Here is a 16,920-nt window from a genome sequence, read left to right as displayed (position 1 = left end):
TTATAATATACAATATACAATATAGCTACATCCATAGATTTTTTTATTTTTAACAATTAATAAGGATAAATAGGAACAATATGTTTTAAATTAATTGTTTTCAATTTCTTAAAAAAAAAAAAAACAAGAAAACTCAGTCAATCTAATAACCAAAAACAGAGGAGCATAATAAAAATGATAAAATTTTCGTAAAACTGGGAGGGTTTGAAACCTCCTTATATCACATTACTATTTATTCTATAAAATAAGAAATTTGACATTTTAATCAAATTTAGGGGGTTTACAAAAACCCCCGCAAAATAACCGCCTCAATCAGGCGCGTTTTTTGTAGTGTATAGAGGAGTTGGACATTTCAATGTGCAACTTATGGAAGAGTTCTCTTGAAGTTTTTGGTCGTTCTTGCCCACTTTAAAAACCGTTCAAATTTACAAGGCCCGCTTTTGAAACCGTTCAAGTTTACAAGGATGTATGAATACATGGAATGCTCTGATGAAGTGGATTTTGTTATTGCAGAAACAATGAAAGCACTACACCATCATGATATTCAAGAAAATCTGCTCATTAATAATTTAGTTACCAACTTCAAAAATAATCGATTATTTTCAATTTCATCCCTTTTATCTTCACCTACTATTTTTATTCCTAGATTATCAAATTAAGAATGGAATAAGCATTACAAAATTTTAAGGGATGTATATGCATACAATAAACTTAAAAAGTATTTAATTTTTAAATGAAACGATGATGCGAGTGCACTATGGTTGGAAATAGCTATTGTGAGGTCATGAAAGAGTTTTTTTAGAATAAATTAATAGTACACTTCATTTTAATTGTTTTAGAGAAAAAATTTGTTTTTTTCAATTGTCATTTTTAAAATTTATTTCAACATTATTATTCGTTTGTAAATAATGCATATTTATTTATTAGCACAACAAACAAAAATAGATATATCATTTGATGATAAGTAAGTGTATTGTAAAAGTATAAATAAAAAATTATATGAAGAGTAGAAAATTTATTTTTTCCATTATTTTTTAATTGCACCTGTTTAACTTTTCACATGAATAAAAAAAACATAAGTAAATTTTATTATTTTTTAATATGATTATTTATTTTTCTCAAGCAATATTATTTATTATTTTGTTATTTTTACTTATTTTTTTGCAATAAATAATTAAAGATATGATTAAGATTTACTTTGTAAGCATGTTATTGCATTCTATAAGTATCAAGCATATGCAAAGTATATACTTCAACGTTTTATAATAAAATATTAACATAAAAAAATTATATAAATATATTTTTTTTATAAAAAATAAAATAATTATGATTGGTGAATACACAAATATTGCATGAAATATAAATTTGTTATTCTTTTTATATATTATTTAACTATTATTATATTATATTTATTTTCTATTTATAATGACATTGTGCGACTCGTGCGAACAAACGAGTAGATGACCACTTAACTATTTTTCTACTAAAGTATACATTTTCAACGAGGCGAGACTACTTAATTTGTATATATTATATATATTTTTAACCATCATTATACTATATTTATTTACTATTTATAACGACATTATGTGATCCGTGCAAACGCACAAATAGATGACTACTTAATTATTTCTTTTATTTTCTATTAAAATATACATTTTCGACAAAACGAGAGTAGTTAATTTGTATATCTTTTATATATATTTCTTAACTACTATTATCTTATATTTATATTTATTTACTATTTATAGCAACATTGCATGATCTGTGAAGACAAATGTCTCAATATTTATACATCAATATTTATACATGATATCAATTATAATTTTTTATTCATTTATAGTAAAGTAGAATATTTTAATATATTATATTTATTTATGATTTTTTTAACTATACTGCGACCCGTGTGAACTCACGGCTCTCCTTTACTAGTGGCTAAAAAAATAACAATAGCAGTTAAACCCAATTTCCACACTTTCCAATTGCTAAAAAAAAAAATAAGAGTAACAAACTATTGTTAAAAAAAATAGTAAGCCAAAAATTTATAATGATAGTAATAACAATAGCAATTCAATTTCATCTACAGTTAAAAAACAAAAATAATTACGAAGTTGTTAATTAAAAAATCTTGTGGCGACTTCCTTTTTAGGTAAAGTTAGATTTAACATCCAATTAAATATATTTCTTAACCGAACATTTAAAATATAATTAAAATAATAATTAATTAAATAATAATACTAATAATATTAAAAAATAACACACAGTTTTTAAATTGCTAAAAAATAACAACGTAGTAATTACAAATAGCTAAAAAAATAACAAAATAACAATTTAACCTAACCCCACGATTTTCATATTCAAATTGCTAAAAAATAGGAAATTATGGTTTACAAAAGGCTAAAGTGAAAGGAAAAAAAACCCTAATTCTAGAGATTTAAATCCTACTACTTGTATAGGTTTTCCACACAGCTTCCAGAATTTGTCATTCAATTTTGTTTTCTTCGCAGAATACAAAGCTTGAAGAGTTTGTCATTCAGAATGAAGAATTTGGTGAAAAAGGTGAAGAGTGAACCAAGTGAGTTACCAGATTGTGTTATATCACATATCTTTTCCAAGTTAAGTTTGAAGAATTTGGTGAAAACGAGTGCATTGTCCAAACAATGGTATCACGAATGGGGATTAAGGAAGGACCTCACTTTTGATCTCCATAACATGTTTGATACAATTCCAGAGTTACCAAAATCCCTCCCACTCTTTCAACAGCTTCAATCTCAATTTGCCACAAGATTGAATAATTTCATCCAGAAATATCATGGTGACATGATCAGTTCAATCCAAATCAATTTTCCATTAGGTTGGGATAATACTCGAGTCATTGATACATTGATTCGCAAAGGAATTCTTAAGGGTGTCAATCGTATTGAGCTACTCTTTGCGCCTTTTCCATATGAAGAAGTTGATTTTGAAAACGAGACGCTCTTGGCCTATGAAGAAACTAATTTTGAAATAACATTTGAAATGCTCTTGGCATATGAAGAAACTTATTTTAAAATAGAGCCATACAATTTTTTATTTCCTCCTTTCTTGTCTGACTCTAATTCTCTCACATATCTACACCTACAGAACTGCCACATAATGGAATTTTCTGGATTGAAGAATTTGACAACTCTTGTGTTGCATCTAGTTCCTGTCCAGCAGAAAATGCTTCAGGATATGTGTCTTAAATGCATCCATCTTGAGAACTTGACTCTTAATGAATGTACCTTCAAATCCGACATAAAAATAACTAGTGCAACATTGCTTCATTTGAACATTAACTGCGGGGAAATCATTCAGAAGAAGATTAATATTGATATCATTGCATCAAATCTCTCCTCCATTGAATATTCCTCCGAGTGTATCTCTAAAAGTTTGTTACACACACTGAATATTAAGCCTCTTAAGTTATCCAAGTTCAGCTACACATGTGCTAAAATTTCTAATCTTGTTCACTTTTCTGGACTCAAGAATGTGACAACAATTCTCTTGGATGGACTCAAAGATGGTGATGTCATAACTCATTTGTTTTCTAAATGTCTCCAATTGGAACATATCACCATTAACATGTGTTGGTTCACGCGTGATTTCAAAATCATTGGTGCAAAGTTGCGTCATTTGAGCATACTTGATTGTTTCCATTCCAATGTCGGTATTCATGCTTTGCATTTCTCATCCAAAGATAGAGGTCGTACAAAGAAGAGGAGCATAATCTCCATTGATGCTTTGAATCTCTCATCCTTTGAATTTAGAGGTCATCCGGAGATGAGGAGCATGATCTCCATTGAGGCTCCAAAGTTATTGAAGGACTTATGGGATGCAGGTTTTAACAAGATATGTATATAACTTTGCTAAAATTGCAAGATTACATCAGCTTGAGAATTTACCGCCCACACATGCATGCACTTGATGTTTATGTGTTTTTCAATAATTGCTTTTATGCTAGTTGATGTTTATATGTTTCTCAATAATTGCTTTTATGCTATTTGATGTTTATATGTTCTCAATAATTGCTTTTAAACATATATCTTACACAATTGGAATTTTTTGTTGGAGTATATAATCATAATATCGAAATTTTAGATATTGCGATGGCATCTCCAAAGGTATACAGACTGTATAATGGACCACACCAATAACACCATTTATCATAAAAACTCTTTACTTTTCTTTTTTCTTGTTCATGACTCAATCTATCTTGATGACGATAAATGAATGGTGAGAGTGATATTCATTAGGATTTTTAGAGGAGACTTAATTTGGTTGGATAATCACATTAGATTGATAACAATGACAATAGTGAGAAAAATATCACATATTCACCTAAAAACTTCAAGGATTCACGTATTTCACCTAACACCTTAAGACTTTAGGTGTGTGGGTCGTCTCACTTATTAGCTTTGATCATCACAATTGCAACCAATATATGACCTTGTATGGGACTAGTTCTATGTTTGCTTTATTGCACCTGTAATGGTATTTATATTCTCACCTATTGGACTAGGAATTGGCGTTATAAAAGTAATAGGTAAGATTTTATTTTACTTGTGAACTCAAGCCTTCTCATGGCTATAGTGTATGGCAATAATATGTAAGTGGATCAAGTGTTGGTTAGTTTAAGAATATATGCAATATATTTGAAAAAGTTTGCAGTATTTTTTGGATATGAAGTTAGAATTGAGCAATGGAAAATGTACACCTTAAGAAAATCCTTGAAACACTTAAGTATCCTTAGAATCTAATCTATGACTAAATGAATATATGATTTTCATATATGTGGCATGTTGAGATTGAAATTCAAACAAGTACAACATATACAATGAATGTTGCAGGAAGGTAGCTAAGTAAGCTCTGATATACGCTTATCCCTTTCTATTGCTCATGGTTGGCTAAGTGAGCCATTTGTTCTCTTAGTGCGCGCTGCTTCGCATTGGTGGCTAAGCAAAAGTTCCTCTGACTAAGCAAGGGTATATGCAACACCATCAATATTCTAATGACCTGGGGACAAAACAAAACATTTTTATAGGGGATGGAATGCAAAGATGATCAAAGTTGAAGCCTTCACAAAACCTGTTCTAACTTTGCATTGCATCTGCCTTCCTAAAAAAAAAATAACAACACACCTGATATATCAGCAAATCCAACAACTGCCTTTTTCCCAATATTTGAACTATCTTTCTTGGAAACAGAAATATGGCTATTATCCTACTAACACTCTAAAGTCTTTTCAATTCCTATCGGTCATTACCTTTCCATTTCTCTTTTCTAACCCTAAACCACCTTCCACTTTACTCGGTCTTAAACCTTTCTTCCTCCTCCGTTTTCATTTTTCATTTTTCTCCCACCTTTCGATTCTCTTATCCAACCCTTTGCCGTCTTCAACCTCTGTTTGTTATCTTCAACATCCGATCCTAAATGGCTCGTCCGATGGAAAAGATTATTGACATCAACGACACAAAAGAGCTGTGGAAAGTGGCGGTCAGAGTGTCCCATAAATGGAAGGTACTGTCCAATAATAAGGAGCACTTCGAGATGATATTTGAAGACAAAGAGGTAAATGAACAACTCTGTTGACTTCAATCTTTTCGTTTTTGGACACTAAATCATCGTAGGGTTTTTTAGCTTCTGGTTTGTTTATCGTCGTCTTCAACAGTTGGTTCTTTGTTTATCGTCCTCTTCAACAGTTGGTTGTTTGTATTTGATATGTGTTTTTAAGATTATGTGTTGTGTTCAACAACCTACAGTTAACTAACGTCTCCCATGTTTTCTGTTATATATTTACAGTTTTTTACTTTTTCTGGCTTTTTGTAATTCTTCTTCATGCTTTTCGTGTTTTACATGTTTTGCCTTATATGTTTCAACTATTTTGGTTCATGTTTTTCGTCCTTTCGTGTATTTTAGATATGCTGTCATTGAGATATAAGCTATTGATTCTGAGTTTGGCTTTTTGTCTATCTCTTTTGCTGGATTTTGTGTACTATATTCTTTTAGGTGACTATAAGCTATTGTTTTGAGTTAGTCATATGCGATTTAACCTTTTGTATCTTCCCAGGGTTGTGATATTCACGTCATTGTTCCAACTGCATGCATGGCCGCATACCATGACAAATTTGAGGTGGGCCATACCTATACCGTGTCAAATTTTGCGGTTCACCCAAATAACTTAGTTTTCAAACCATGCTCCCACAAGTTCTTGGTTAAATTCACGGGAGGCACTGCTGTTGGTGATGTTGACAAACATGAGATACCCCCAAAACCCCGAACTTTCACCAGTTTCTCTGACATCATAACCGGAAACTTTCAAAAGAACGTGCTCATTGGTAACACTACATTCCCTATTTTCATTTCTTTTCACATTATATTGTCGCTCACTTTCTTATGTGCTTCATTTTCAACAATTACTTAGACGTTATTGGTATGCTCGAGAGTATTGGGTATCAACAAATGCAGAGTGGGGGGAAAAAACTTCAGGTTAATTTTCTGCTCAGAGATTCGAGGTCAGTGGTTCAAGCATGCTTTGTTTATCCCTTTTGTGTCTATTTCGTGTCTAATAACAGCCCCGTTGTACTGTCTGCAGCAACAACACCATAAATTGCACCCTTTGGGAGGACTATGCCAACGATTTTTTTAAGTTTAACGAGAAAAACACTGCAACAACTGACCCGACCGTTGTTTTGCTTCAGTATGCAAAAGTTAAGGAGGCTGGTATGTTATTGTATTCTTTATTGTACTTTCCTTACGTCTGATGGTGTCATGATTTGTTTGCATTGTTCTTTTTTTTGTGAAGGCCATTACCCACTCTCTGTTACCAACACATTCCATGTTACCAAGCTCCTTATCAATCCAGATTTGCCTTGTGTCAAGGACTTCCTCAACAGGTGGCTTCCATTATATTAATAGTGTACAATGGCTTTTATATTCATCTTATATTGTAAATATTGATTGTGAATTCATATCATGCAGTTTCCCAAAGGAATCACTGCGTATTGTTTCCACACAGCAGACCTCTCAGTCTCAACAATACTCCCGCAGTTCCACAAATGACAGTGTTGGTCATAGTCTTGCACATAAGTTGCTGCACGGGGCTGTTTCTGTACCACTAATTCAGATGAAAAAATACCGTGACGTACGAGCTCTGAAATGTGAAGCTGCATGAGTATATATCGCATATCACTGATTCATATTAATTTTCTCATGCAGAATACTTTCTGTGCTACGTATGCAAAAACGAGAAAACTAATTGCGTCTTCCTACGGATGGTACTACCAGTGCTGCCATGAATGCACTAAATCTGTTCGCGGTGACAAACCTCCCTACAAATGTGATAATGGACATTCTACTGAGGCTGAAATCTATAAGTACGGTTTGTTGGGACCTTTTCCTGTGTGTCACACAAACTATTTGCTAATTGTTATCATTATGTTTGTTCAACTGTCGTTTCTAATATAATAAACCGATAATAATAGGTATAAGATTGAAGTTGAAGGTTTCCATGGGGAAACTTCTTGCAAATTTATTTTCTGGGATCGAGAATGTACTGAAATCTTAGAGTTGTCAGCTGCTCAGATGCGGGAAACAATGATAAAGGTTTTTAACTTCATATAACTTTTATGTATACATTATTTATTTTTTTCCGCCGATCGTTGCTAACGTTGTATATTTGTTGAATAGGCTGGTATCACAGATCCATTGGAATTCCCGTTAGCTCTCGATAAAATGTTGGGCCTGGATCTTGCTTTAAGGGTTAAATGGCAGCCTAGCTGGGACAGCGCCTCAGTTGTCATGTTCATAAAAGATAGCGACTTCGTTAAACAATTCAAGGCGCCTTGGACGGACAGTCAGGTATCACAAGGCTCAACTTGGATTTGTCATTACTCTTTACATCATCTACATGTATACTATAACCGATTTTCTTTATACACTGTAGGTTGTGAGTTCTGAACCATCCGCAACACCCCTTCCACTGCAGGTATATATAAATGCTCAGATTTTGCAAATTTAAGTTTTTGGTTATGGATTTGAGACACAACAACCAGAACCTGTTTATATTATGCAGATTAAAGAGAGCGTGGATGAGGCTAAAACTGATGCTGCTGATGATTGTGACGTTGTTACGGTAATCAATTCCCATCTTATACGCATGACATGTATGCTATAACTAATCAACACGACATACACATAAAGCATTTTTTGTGTTATGTTTACAGGACCTAGAGATAACATCCAAGCACAACCCGGAGCCTTTAACACCCACCGCAAAAAGGCAGAATCATGATGCCTCCAGTGAATCAACATCTGTACGTGATGGTGAACTGTCTTCAACCAAACTGAAGAAGATCATCAAGTTGGAGAACAACAAATAGGGTCGTTTTGCGTCTGCCTTGACTATCTTCGACGAAATTGAATTAGAACCCGGTGTTGTGGAACAAGAGATAGTTGTAGTCCTAATATTTAGTTGGAAGGTTTTTGCATCAACTATTTTGATACAGTTCAAGTCGAGCGTTTCTGCTCTTACTTTTTGGTTCTGCAGACTATTATGTTATTGTTGATTAACTTTTTTTTTTCTCTTATATGCTGACTTTACTTTTGCATTTTAGTTGTAGTATTACTCCTTTAATACTGTATCCTTATATCAAATCCTTCTCAGAAAATATGTTTTTTCCAATTTAACGGGGGTTTTTCAACTTTTGATGATACACATGTAAAAAATTGGCAAAGTACATCTCAAAAAACACTTCCTAAATCTGATCTATAAGTTTTGAGTAAAGGAATATATACACCTTTAAGTTGAACAGATCACTCAACTTATATCAATACAACTGATAGTCTTACTAAGCCTTAAAACAGACTGTCTATAAATGTTAACCAACAAAATAGAACACAAATAGCACTGGATCTTATCTACTAATTTTAATTAAATAAATATATGCACCTATAACTTTAACAGGTTATAATACATTACGAGCATGTGAACTTATAAGTTGAAACTACTGCTTTTTAAAAAAATATATTTTATTATTATGGAAAAAGACTTGGCAGAAACTTAAAGAATTAAAACTAATAGCTGCATCCACACATCCTTTGGGTTATTAGATTGAGAAATGTAATAATATATACATATATATATATAATGGAATATAAAACTCTTATATACATTCATTGGTTCATCTGGAAAAGTAAACTAATTAAATATAGTGTCCAACACCTTTTCAAATATGTCATGTTAAAGATCACATGCTTTTTGTAGTATCATTCCTATACACTATATTGCAGCCATCCTATGGAAAAGACCCAATGTCAGATCTCAGAGTTTTCCACTTTCCAATAACTCTTCACAGCATATCATATAAAAAAAGCAATCATTCTTGCGTGAGCAAAAATTGGTAAGGCTACTAATCTTAATTATTGCTAATATTTTAATCTTCCTCAACCAAGGCCAAATATTTTTTTGAAATGGATATTTTAAAACCCATACTTTTTGCGGGAAACAACAAAATTTCAAATTACCCTCTCATTTTTTTAATACCCTTTCACAGCACCAGGCAACAAATATTTCTGTTTTCACAACACCAATACCAGCATTATATGTTACTTCCTCCTTCCACATGCCTTTATTTTATAACCCTGTGATAAACTCTTAGAAGCAGAAGGCATTCAAATCACCTTTCTTCTTTAATGGAACCAAACTCTACTTCAACAAGAAATGCAACTGCAAAAAATGCTAGAAGGCGAAGAAAGCTTATTTTAGCTCAACGTCGACGCACGCGTAAAAATTGGACAGGCAAGCTACCAACTGTCTTGCTACAAACAGCTCCAGTTCCCATGGGTAAACAAACACATGCGCAGAATCCTACTATATTTGAAACTGGGCAATCTTCTAATTCTGCTTCTATTGCTAGGAAGAGGAGGAAGATCATTTTGGATAACAGGAACAATGGTTGTAATCACCCAAATAAAGAAAATTCACCCTTAGTCAAACAACCTGGATTAGTCCCAACTCATACACCAAATTCACATCATCGTACCCCTCTATCGGACAGCCTATCTAACCAGTGCTTCACTGCCCCGTCCAATACACTTATACATCGACAATCACTCCAAAAAAGGAGGAGAACACTCCCCACTCATGGCAATAACCTACTGAGGCGTTTTGACCAAACCAGTCCACTGCCATTTAACACTAACCATGCTTCTACTTCCAATGCAGGCAGCAAAACACTTAATAGAACATCGCATGTTGACACCACTGCCAATAACACGTTTGATACGGACTCTAACTCTGAAGATGATGTGAACCTGGGGGATTCTTCTTCTAATGATGATGAAAGCCTCGATAATGATGATGTTGTCGACTCCCTTTTAGAACGTATGACCTCTTTCTTATTAGTTGTCTATGTTTTAAAACCAATAACTATGTTTTTTGATATTGTTGTATTTGCTGGTACAGAGTACTCTGACATAGGAGATAGAGTTTGGGATTGCCCATTTTGTCATGCATCCATGTGGTATCAGGAACGCAGAGACAAATCACGGCATACGACTATTCCTAAGTTTCACCGGTGTTGTCGGAGTGGAAAAGTTGTATTGCCGTTACTTTTAAATCCCCCCCCATTGCTGCAGCGTCTACTACATGATAAAAATGGCCCAGAGAGTAAGAACTACCAAAGCAACCTTCGCACTTATAACGCCATGTTTTCGTTTACTTTTCCAGGGATGAAATTTGACGACACCGTTGCACATGGGGGAGGACCACCTACTTTACGACTTCACGGTCAAACATGTCATCGTATAGGGACGTTGATGCCGAATGTTGGACAGCATCCCCAATATGCTCAACTATATATATATGACACCGACAATGAAGTCGATAACAGGATGAAATGCTTCGGGTAATTGTATTTATTACGAAAAGCACACAGTTTCAGTATATAACATTGCCAAATTGGAATAATAATGACATTTTTTTTGCAGGGACAGTGATGTTCTCAGCAGGGATATTGTTCTTAAGTTAAAGGATATGTTGGATGGATGCAATCCCCATGCAAGGGCATTTCGAATGGCAAGAGATCTTTTGAGAGGAAATGAGTTCTTAGACTTGAAGATACGACTAATCAGTGATAGGGCTGAAGATGGCCGTGTATACAATACACCAACTGTGTCAGAGGTGGCTGCTCTGATCGTTGGTGATATTGATCCCACGACAGAGAGAGACATCATCGTCCATGCACGCAATGGCCATTTGCAAAAAATTACCGAATTTCATCCTGCTTACTTGGCCTATCAATACCCGCTCATTTTTGTTTATGGGGAGGATGGATATAGGAAAAATATACTGCACAGGTATGAACACGAAACTGAGGTTAACAGGAAGAACCGCCAATCAATCAAAGATTGGCTGTGTTTTCGTTTGCAGGAGCGCAAAGCCGAGGCAAAGACATTGCTTCACTCAAGACGGCTTTTTCAACAGTTCTTGGTCGATGGGTTCGCAATGATGGAATCAGAACGTCTCAGTTGGTTGAGGACTAACCAGTCCAAGTTACGAGTTGGAAAATATAATCGGTTGAATGAGCAAACTCGCGGGGCACAGGCGAACACAGCACCAAAGCGAGGAAAAAGGGTAGTTTTGCCATCTACTTTTGTTGGGAGCAAGCGTTACATGGACCAACTATATTTTGATGGTATGGCCATTTCAAGTAAGTTGGGCTTCCCAGATTTGTTTGTAACGTTTACTTGTAATCCTGCTTGGCCTGAAATAGAACGTGCATTATCTGGTACTAATTTAAAGCCACATGATAGACCTGATCTCATAACCAAAGTTTTCAAAATCAAATTTGATGATCTCATGACTGATATAACAAAACGGCACGTGCTCGGGAAGGTTATTGCATGTAAGGATTATTTCCACCTTATATTTATTGTAGATATCCATACTCTTTGAATTTTGTCAATACAAACTTATTTAACATGTGTTCTTAACTTACAGTTATGTACACTATTGAATTTCAAAAACGAGGATTGCCGCATGCTCATATATTGGTCTTCCTACACCCTCAAAGCAAATATCCGACACCAGCAGATATAGATAAAATCATTTGTGCTGAAATCCCAGACCCCACTTTACATCCAACACTATATAAATTGGTCTCCGCCCACATGATGCATGGTCCGTGCGGTCCGTCGAGGATGACTTCACGCTGCATGAAAAATAGAAAATGCACCAAATTCTTCCCCAAGCCCTTCCAAGAAGATACTGTTGTTGATGCGGATGGCTATCCCCTCTATAGGAGGCGATCAAATACCCATGTTATCCAGAAAAATGGTGTATCTTTGGATAATCGACATGTTGTACCTTACAATACAAGATTCCTCCTGAAATACCATGCTCATATTAACATGGAGTGGTGTAACCAAAGCACATCAATCAAATATCTATTCAAGTATATCCACAAAGGGTTTGATAGAATCGGAGCTACAATTTCAACTTCTGGTAACGGCTCAGGAAACGACACAGAGCCTGTTGATGAGATCAAACAGTATCTGGATTGTAGATATGTGTCCCCGAGTGAGGCGTGTTGGAGAATTTATTCCTACAACATTCATGGCAGGAAACCGGCGGTCGAACGTATGTATTATCATTTAGTAGGTGAGCAGGCTGTTTACTACCCCGATCATGCAAGAATGGAAAATATCTTGGAAAAAGCAAGTGTAACGGAGTCTATGTTCACTGCTTGGTTTGTTGCTAATGGGAAATACGAGGAGGCACGGTCACTTACATATGGTCAGTTTGTGTCAAAATTTGTTTATGACAAAAAAACCAGAACATGGAAACCGCGGAAAAAGGGGTTCACCATTGGTCGTTTGATCTGGGTTCCACCAACCACTGGAGAGTTGTTTTACTTACGACTGATGTTGACCGTAGTGAAGGGACCACTAACTTACGAAGAAATTCGCAAAGTAGGTGACACACAGTTTGATACTTTTAGGGATGCATGCTTTGCAATGGGATTCCTAGAAGATGACCGAGAATACATTCGGGCAATACGGGAGGCCAGTGAATGGGGGTCTGGCCATTTCCTCCGCAAACTTTTTGTAGTGATGCTTTTATCCTCGGCTGTTAATAGGCCTGCTCATGTTTGGAACGAGACGTGGGATCTACTATCTGAAGGTCTGCTGCATCAGCAAAGACAGTTGGCTCACAATAAAGGTTTGAATAAAGTACTACATTAAATATGACTGTGAAGGTTGAAATTAATGTTTTGGTCCATATATAACCCAACAGTTAAATGTTAATATGATGTCTGCTGCGTGAAGCCATTGAAATGCCAATTTATTGTCTAACACAAGCTGCTTAAAAAAGGTCATGTTTAAAAAGTGTGTCGTTTACTCTGCATATAAACAGCTAAACATGTAAAAATGTAGTTAATATTATAGCACACGTTAAATTTGTATGACAATAATGTTGTGTACAATGTTATGGAACAGATTTGGTGCTCACTGAAGATCAGTTAAAGAATTTGACTTTGACGGAAATCGAGAAACTTCTGCAGGCAAATCGAAGAAGCCTCAGCGACTTTAAACCAATTCCATATCCTGATGGATACGTTCTACAACAATTAGGGAACAGGTTGGTTTATGACGAACGAAGTTACGATGTGCCTACAATGAGAACAGAATTCACGTCGCTTTTCACAGCTCTGACAGGTTCGTACAAAACAAACTGTTCTCACATTTAGAACATGTAAATCAGTCGCTTACATAAATTTTTCTTCCATTCATTGTAGACGAGCAAAGGTTAATTTTTGATAAAATTATGGCGTCTGTTAACGCGCAAAAGGGTGGTGTCTTTTTCCTACATGGTTATGGTGGAACCGGTAAGACTTACATGTGGCGAACACTTGCAAGTGCATTGAGGTCCAAACATGATATTTGTCTTACCGTTGCAACAAGTGGAATAGCTTCTTTGTTGTTGCCCGGTGGTAGAACTGCCCATTCTAAATTCAAGATACCTGTTCCAACAATGGACAATTCAACGTGCAATATTGAATATAATGATGACGTCGCAGACCTCCTAAGGCAGACTAAGCTTATCATTTGGGATGAAGCACCAATGGCACACAAACATGCTTTTGAAGCACTGGATCGAACATTGAAGGATGTCATGTCTACATACAGTAATTCAGAGGAGATCTTTGGCGGTAAGGTAGTTGTTTTTGGTGGTGATTTTAGACAGATTTTGCCCGTTGTACCTAGAGGGAGTCGTTCGGATATTGTACATTTTGCCATAAATGCTTCTTACATATGGCGGAATGTTGAAGTCTTAACTTTAACGCATAACATGCGACTTCAATCCGGCCCAGATGAAGCAGGAAAAAAGGAAATTGCCGACTTCTCAAAATGGCTGTTGCAAATTGGTGAAGGCAAACTTTCCGAGCCAAATGATGGATTTGCGGATATTCAACTGCCAAAAGAACTTTTGATCACGGATTACACAGACCCAATTGTTGCTATCGTAAATAGTACTTATCCTGATTTTATCGAAAACTACCAATCTAACGACTACTTAAAGAGTAAGGCGATACTTGCTTCTACATTGGAAGTTGTCGATCAAATAAACAATCACGTCCTTGATCTGATGCCAGGTATTCATCGTTTTCCTATCATGTTTTCTAAATCTATTTTTCAATTATTACAGTGACTAACATCCAGCTTCATATCATCGTTAGGGGAAACCAAGGATTACTACAGCTCAAATACCGTCGATAGGTCAGAAATTCATGACACCAATGTAGTCGATATACTCACACCGGAGTTTCTCAGTTCATTAACCACTTCGGGTTTGCCTAACCATCTCATTAGGTTGAAGGTAGGAACACCTGTTATGCTTATGCGTAACATAGACCAGTCTGAGGGTTTGTGTAACGGAACTAGGGTAATGATAACTAGGATGGCAAACCACGTCATAGAGGCTAAAATAATGGCGGGTAAGTGTTGTGGAAACTTGGTTTACATCCCTCGAATGGATATGTCTCCCTCGCAATCCCCTTGGCCCTTCAAGCTCAAACGGCGTCAATTTCCAATAATTGTCTCATACGCAATGACGATCAATAAATCTCAAGGACAATCTTTGGATAAAGTGGGACTTTTTTTGCCACGAGACGTCTTCACTCATGGCCAAATATATGTTGCCCTGTCGAGGGTCACAACCAAGCAGGGAATAAAAATTCTGGTATATGACGAGAACGACAGGTTGAAGTCAACTACTGCGAATGTGGTCTATAAGGAGGTTTTCCACAATATATAGCTGGGACATGATAATGGTAATTTAAAGCTTATTTTAACTTTTGTTTTATATTGTCGTTTCTAGCGATTTGCAGCCTAACTGGGGATAATGCTTTTATACATCAGGTCACTACAAGGAAAAACATGCAGTAGCTTGGAATGAGACGCAGTGCATCCGTGACCTACACCATGATTCTACTGGTGGATTACGTGAATTTTCAATTGGTTGAATCTGATAGACCACCTAAATGATTCTATGGTTATGTATATTCTAAGGGAATAACACTGCTGAGCTACTGTTAACACATTGTTCAATATGTTTTGGTTATAAATATTAGTTAATTAGTAACTCCTAAATCTACAATATCCAACTACCAGTACCATAATGACTTGTGATAGATAGAAAGCTTAAATATATAACATATTAACTACAAACTCCAGTCAACGAAGAACAAACGTAGCATGGGCATGTTCATTGTTTACGAAACTCATGCAATTTTATACACATAACATGTTTTGTCCAAGGAAGTAACATCTAACCTAAACCGAATCCTATCCCCGCATTTGAAGTTGTTGGACCTGCAGAAGTCGTCCCATCCGTATCCTAATTTTGTGCGGCGAGGATCTTCAATTTTTAAGGGAGACATTAATTTATTCTTCCCGTTGTCGCCGCAGAGCACAACGTCTTCGTATCCATGGTCTTTGAGGACAGTTGCAAATTCCACCGGTATTTTCTACAGGAAAATCATAAATAAGTTATTGGTTCTACATTGCCTAAACCTTTCAAGATCAAAAAGATGGGATATTATATACTCAACTAATTTAGGCAGATCAACACTGAAAGGAAGTAGATCTACATCAAAAAAATGGAGATCTTTGTAGAACACGTTTCTGCTATGAAAACGCGGTAAGTCCTGATGTCCATCCACCTCACTAATTGATAAAATGGAATAGTTGTTGTTACCATAATATCCAACCGTCAACACTACATCCGAAGGAAGACTGTAATACGATTCCATACAAGGCCATCCACTTAAAATAAGCGGATGCATCTCAATTTGGTTGAAGATCAGGTCATGGTGTACCCCCTGGTTATTCATTATGATCCAATTTTTCCCAATTTGATTCCCATAGCTATTCACAAATCCAGGTTGAACCTCTGCGTAAGACTGCAACACTCAAATTTAGAAATGATTCCATGAAATTAAACACTTGCAAATCCATTGTTAATGTAAGTGCAATCAAAGAAAAAGACAAACCAAACCTGTGTGGAGATCTTTGCAATTAGAAAATAATCTATCATTTCTGAATGCTTCAGAATCCCACAAAGAGCCATTTTTAATGCTGTGGAAATTCAAGCTGGGTTTTTTGCAATGCTGCAGATGGAGAGGTGATGAACAATGGGTATACAAGCTTTCAGTTTGTTGTTTCACAAGCATACATTAGTGATGCCTATTTATTATGTGTGATTAGCTGCAACACCACGTGGTACTTTCACCCTTTACCATAAAGTTACCATGCTTTCTCCTTATCTGCAGCATTGAATCACATGTGCACAGTGTATAATACTTCCAAGAAGGAAAGGAATATATTCCTTACAACCAC

The 16,920-nt window shown here is 35.5% G+C and overlaps 3 protein-coding genes across 3 annotated transcripts; all 3 read left to right on the top strand.

Moving 5' to 3' along the window:
• The first annotated feature begins 2,538 nt into the window (after positions 1-2,538).
• Positions 2,539-3,882, top strand: LOC131632615 (uncharacterized). The gene has a single exon (XM_058903387.1). The coding sequence runs from the start codon at positions 2,539-2,541 to the stop codon at positions 3,880-3,882; it is 1,344 nt and encodes a 447-aa protein (XP_058759370.1).
• Positions 3,883-5,451: 1,569 nt separating this feature from the next.
• On the top strand, positions 5,452-8,399 carry LOC131632531 (uncharacterized). Its single transcript, XM_058903298.1, has 12 exons — positions 5,452-5,589; positions 6,089-6,356; positions 6,443-6,533; positions 6,614-6,741; positions 6,824-6,914; positions 7,000-7,129; positions 7,237-7,394; positions 7,503-7,623; positions 7,708-7,878; positions 7,964-8,005; positions 8,093-8,152; positions 8,244-8,399. The coding sequence occupies exons 1-12, from the start codon at positions 5,452-5,454 to the stop codon at positions 8,397-8,399; spliced, it is 1,554 nt and encodes a 517-aa protein (XP_058759281.1).
• A 1,312-nt stretch (positions 8,400-9,711) lies between these two features.
• LOC131632445 (uncharacterized) lies at positions 9,712-15,545 on the top strand. Its single transcript, XM_058903218.1, has 8 exons — positions 9,712-10,402; positions 10,484-10,925; positions 11,008-11,924; positions 12,020-13,240; positions 13,519-13,737; positions 13,818-14,675; positions 14,760-15,017; positions 15,442-15,545. Exons 1-8 carry the CDS (start codon positions 9,712-9,714, stop codon positions 15,543-15,545), a joined length of 4,710 nt encoding a protein of 1,569 aa, XP_058759201.1.
• Positions 15,546-16,920: the final 1,375 nt, after the last annotated feature.

The sequence above is a fragment of the Vicia villosa genome, linkage group LG1 (assembly GCF_029867415.1).
Source record: "Vicia villosa cultivar HV-30 ecotype Madison, WI linkage group LG1, Vvil1.0, whole genome shotgun sequence".
In the NCBI taxonomy this organism is placed as follows: Eukaryota; Viridiplantae; Streptophyta; class Magnoliopsida; order Fabales; family Fabaceae; genus Vicia; species Vicia villosa.
The sequence above is the reverse complement of the archived record's forward strand: the minus strand, read 5'-3'. Positions and strand labels throughout refer to the sequence as shown.

Coding starts and splice junctions, on each gene's coding strand:
- LOC131632531 (XM_058903298.1), top strand. CDS start 5,452: ATGGCTCGTCCGATGGAAAAGATTATTGACATCAACGACACAAAAGAG. Junction 6,915..6,999: donor GTCAAGGACTTCCTCAACAG/GTGGCTTCCATT, acceptor CATATCATGCAG/TTTCCCAAAGGAATCACTGC. Junction 8,153..8,243: donor ATGATTGTGACGTTGTTACG/GTAATCAATTCC, acceptor TTATGTTTACAG/GACCTAGAGATAACATCCAA.
- LOC131632445 (XM_058903218.1), top strand. CDS start 9,712: ATGGAACCAAACTCTACTTCAACAAGAAATGCAACTGCAAAAAATGCT. Junction 10,403..10,483: donor TGTCGACTCCCTTTTAGAAC/GTATGACCTCTT, acceptor TTGCTGGTACAG/AGTACTCTGACATAGGAGAT. Junction 10,926..11,007: donor AACAGGATGAAATGCTTCGG/GTAATTGTATTT, acceptor TTTTTTTTGCAG/GGACAGTGATGTTCTCAGCA.
- LOC131632615 (XM_058903387.1), top strand. CDS start 2,539: ATGAAGAATTTGGTGAAAAAGGTGAAGAGTGAACCAAGTGAGTTACCA.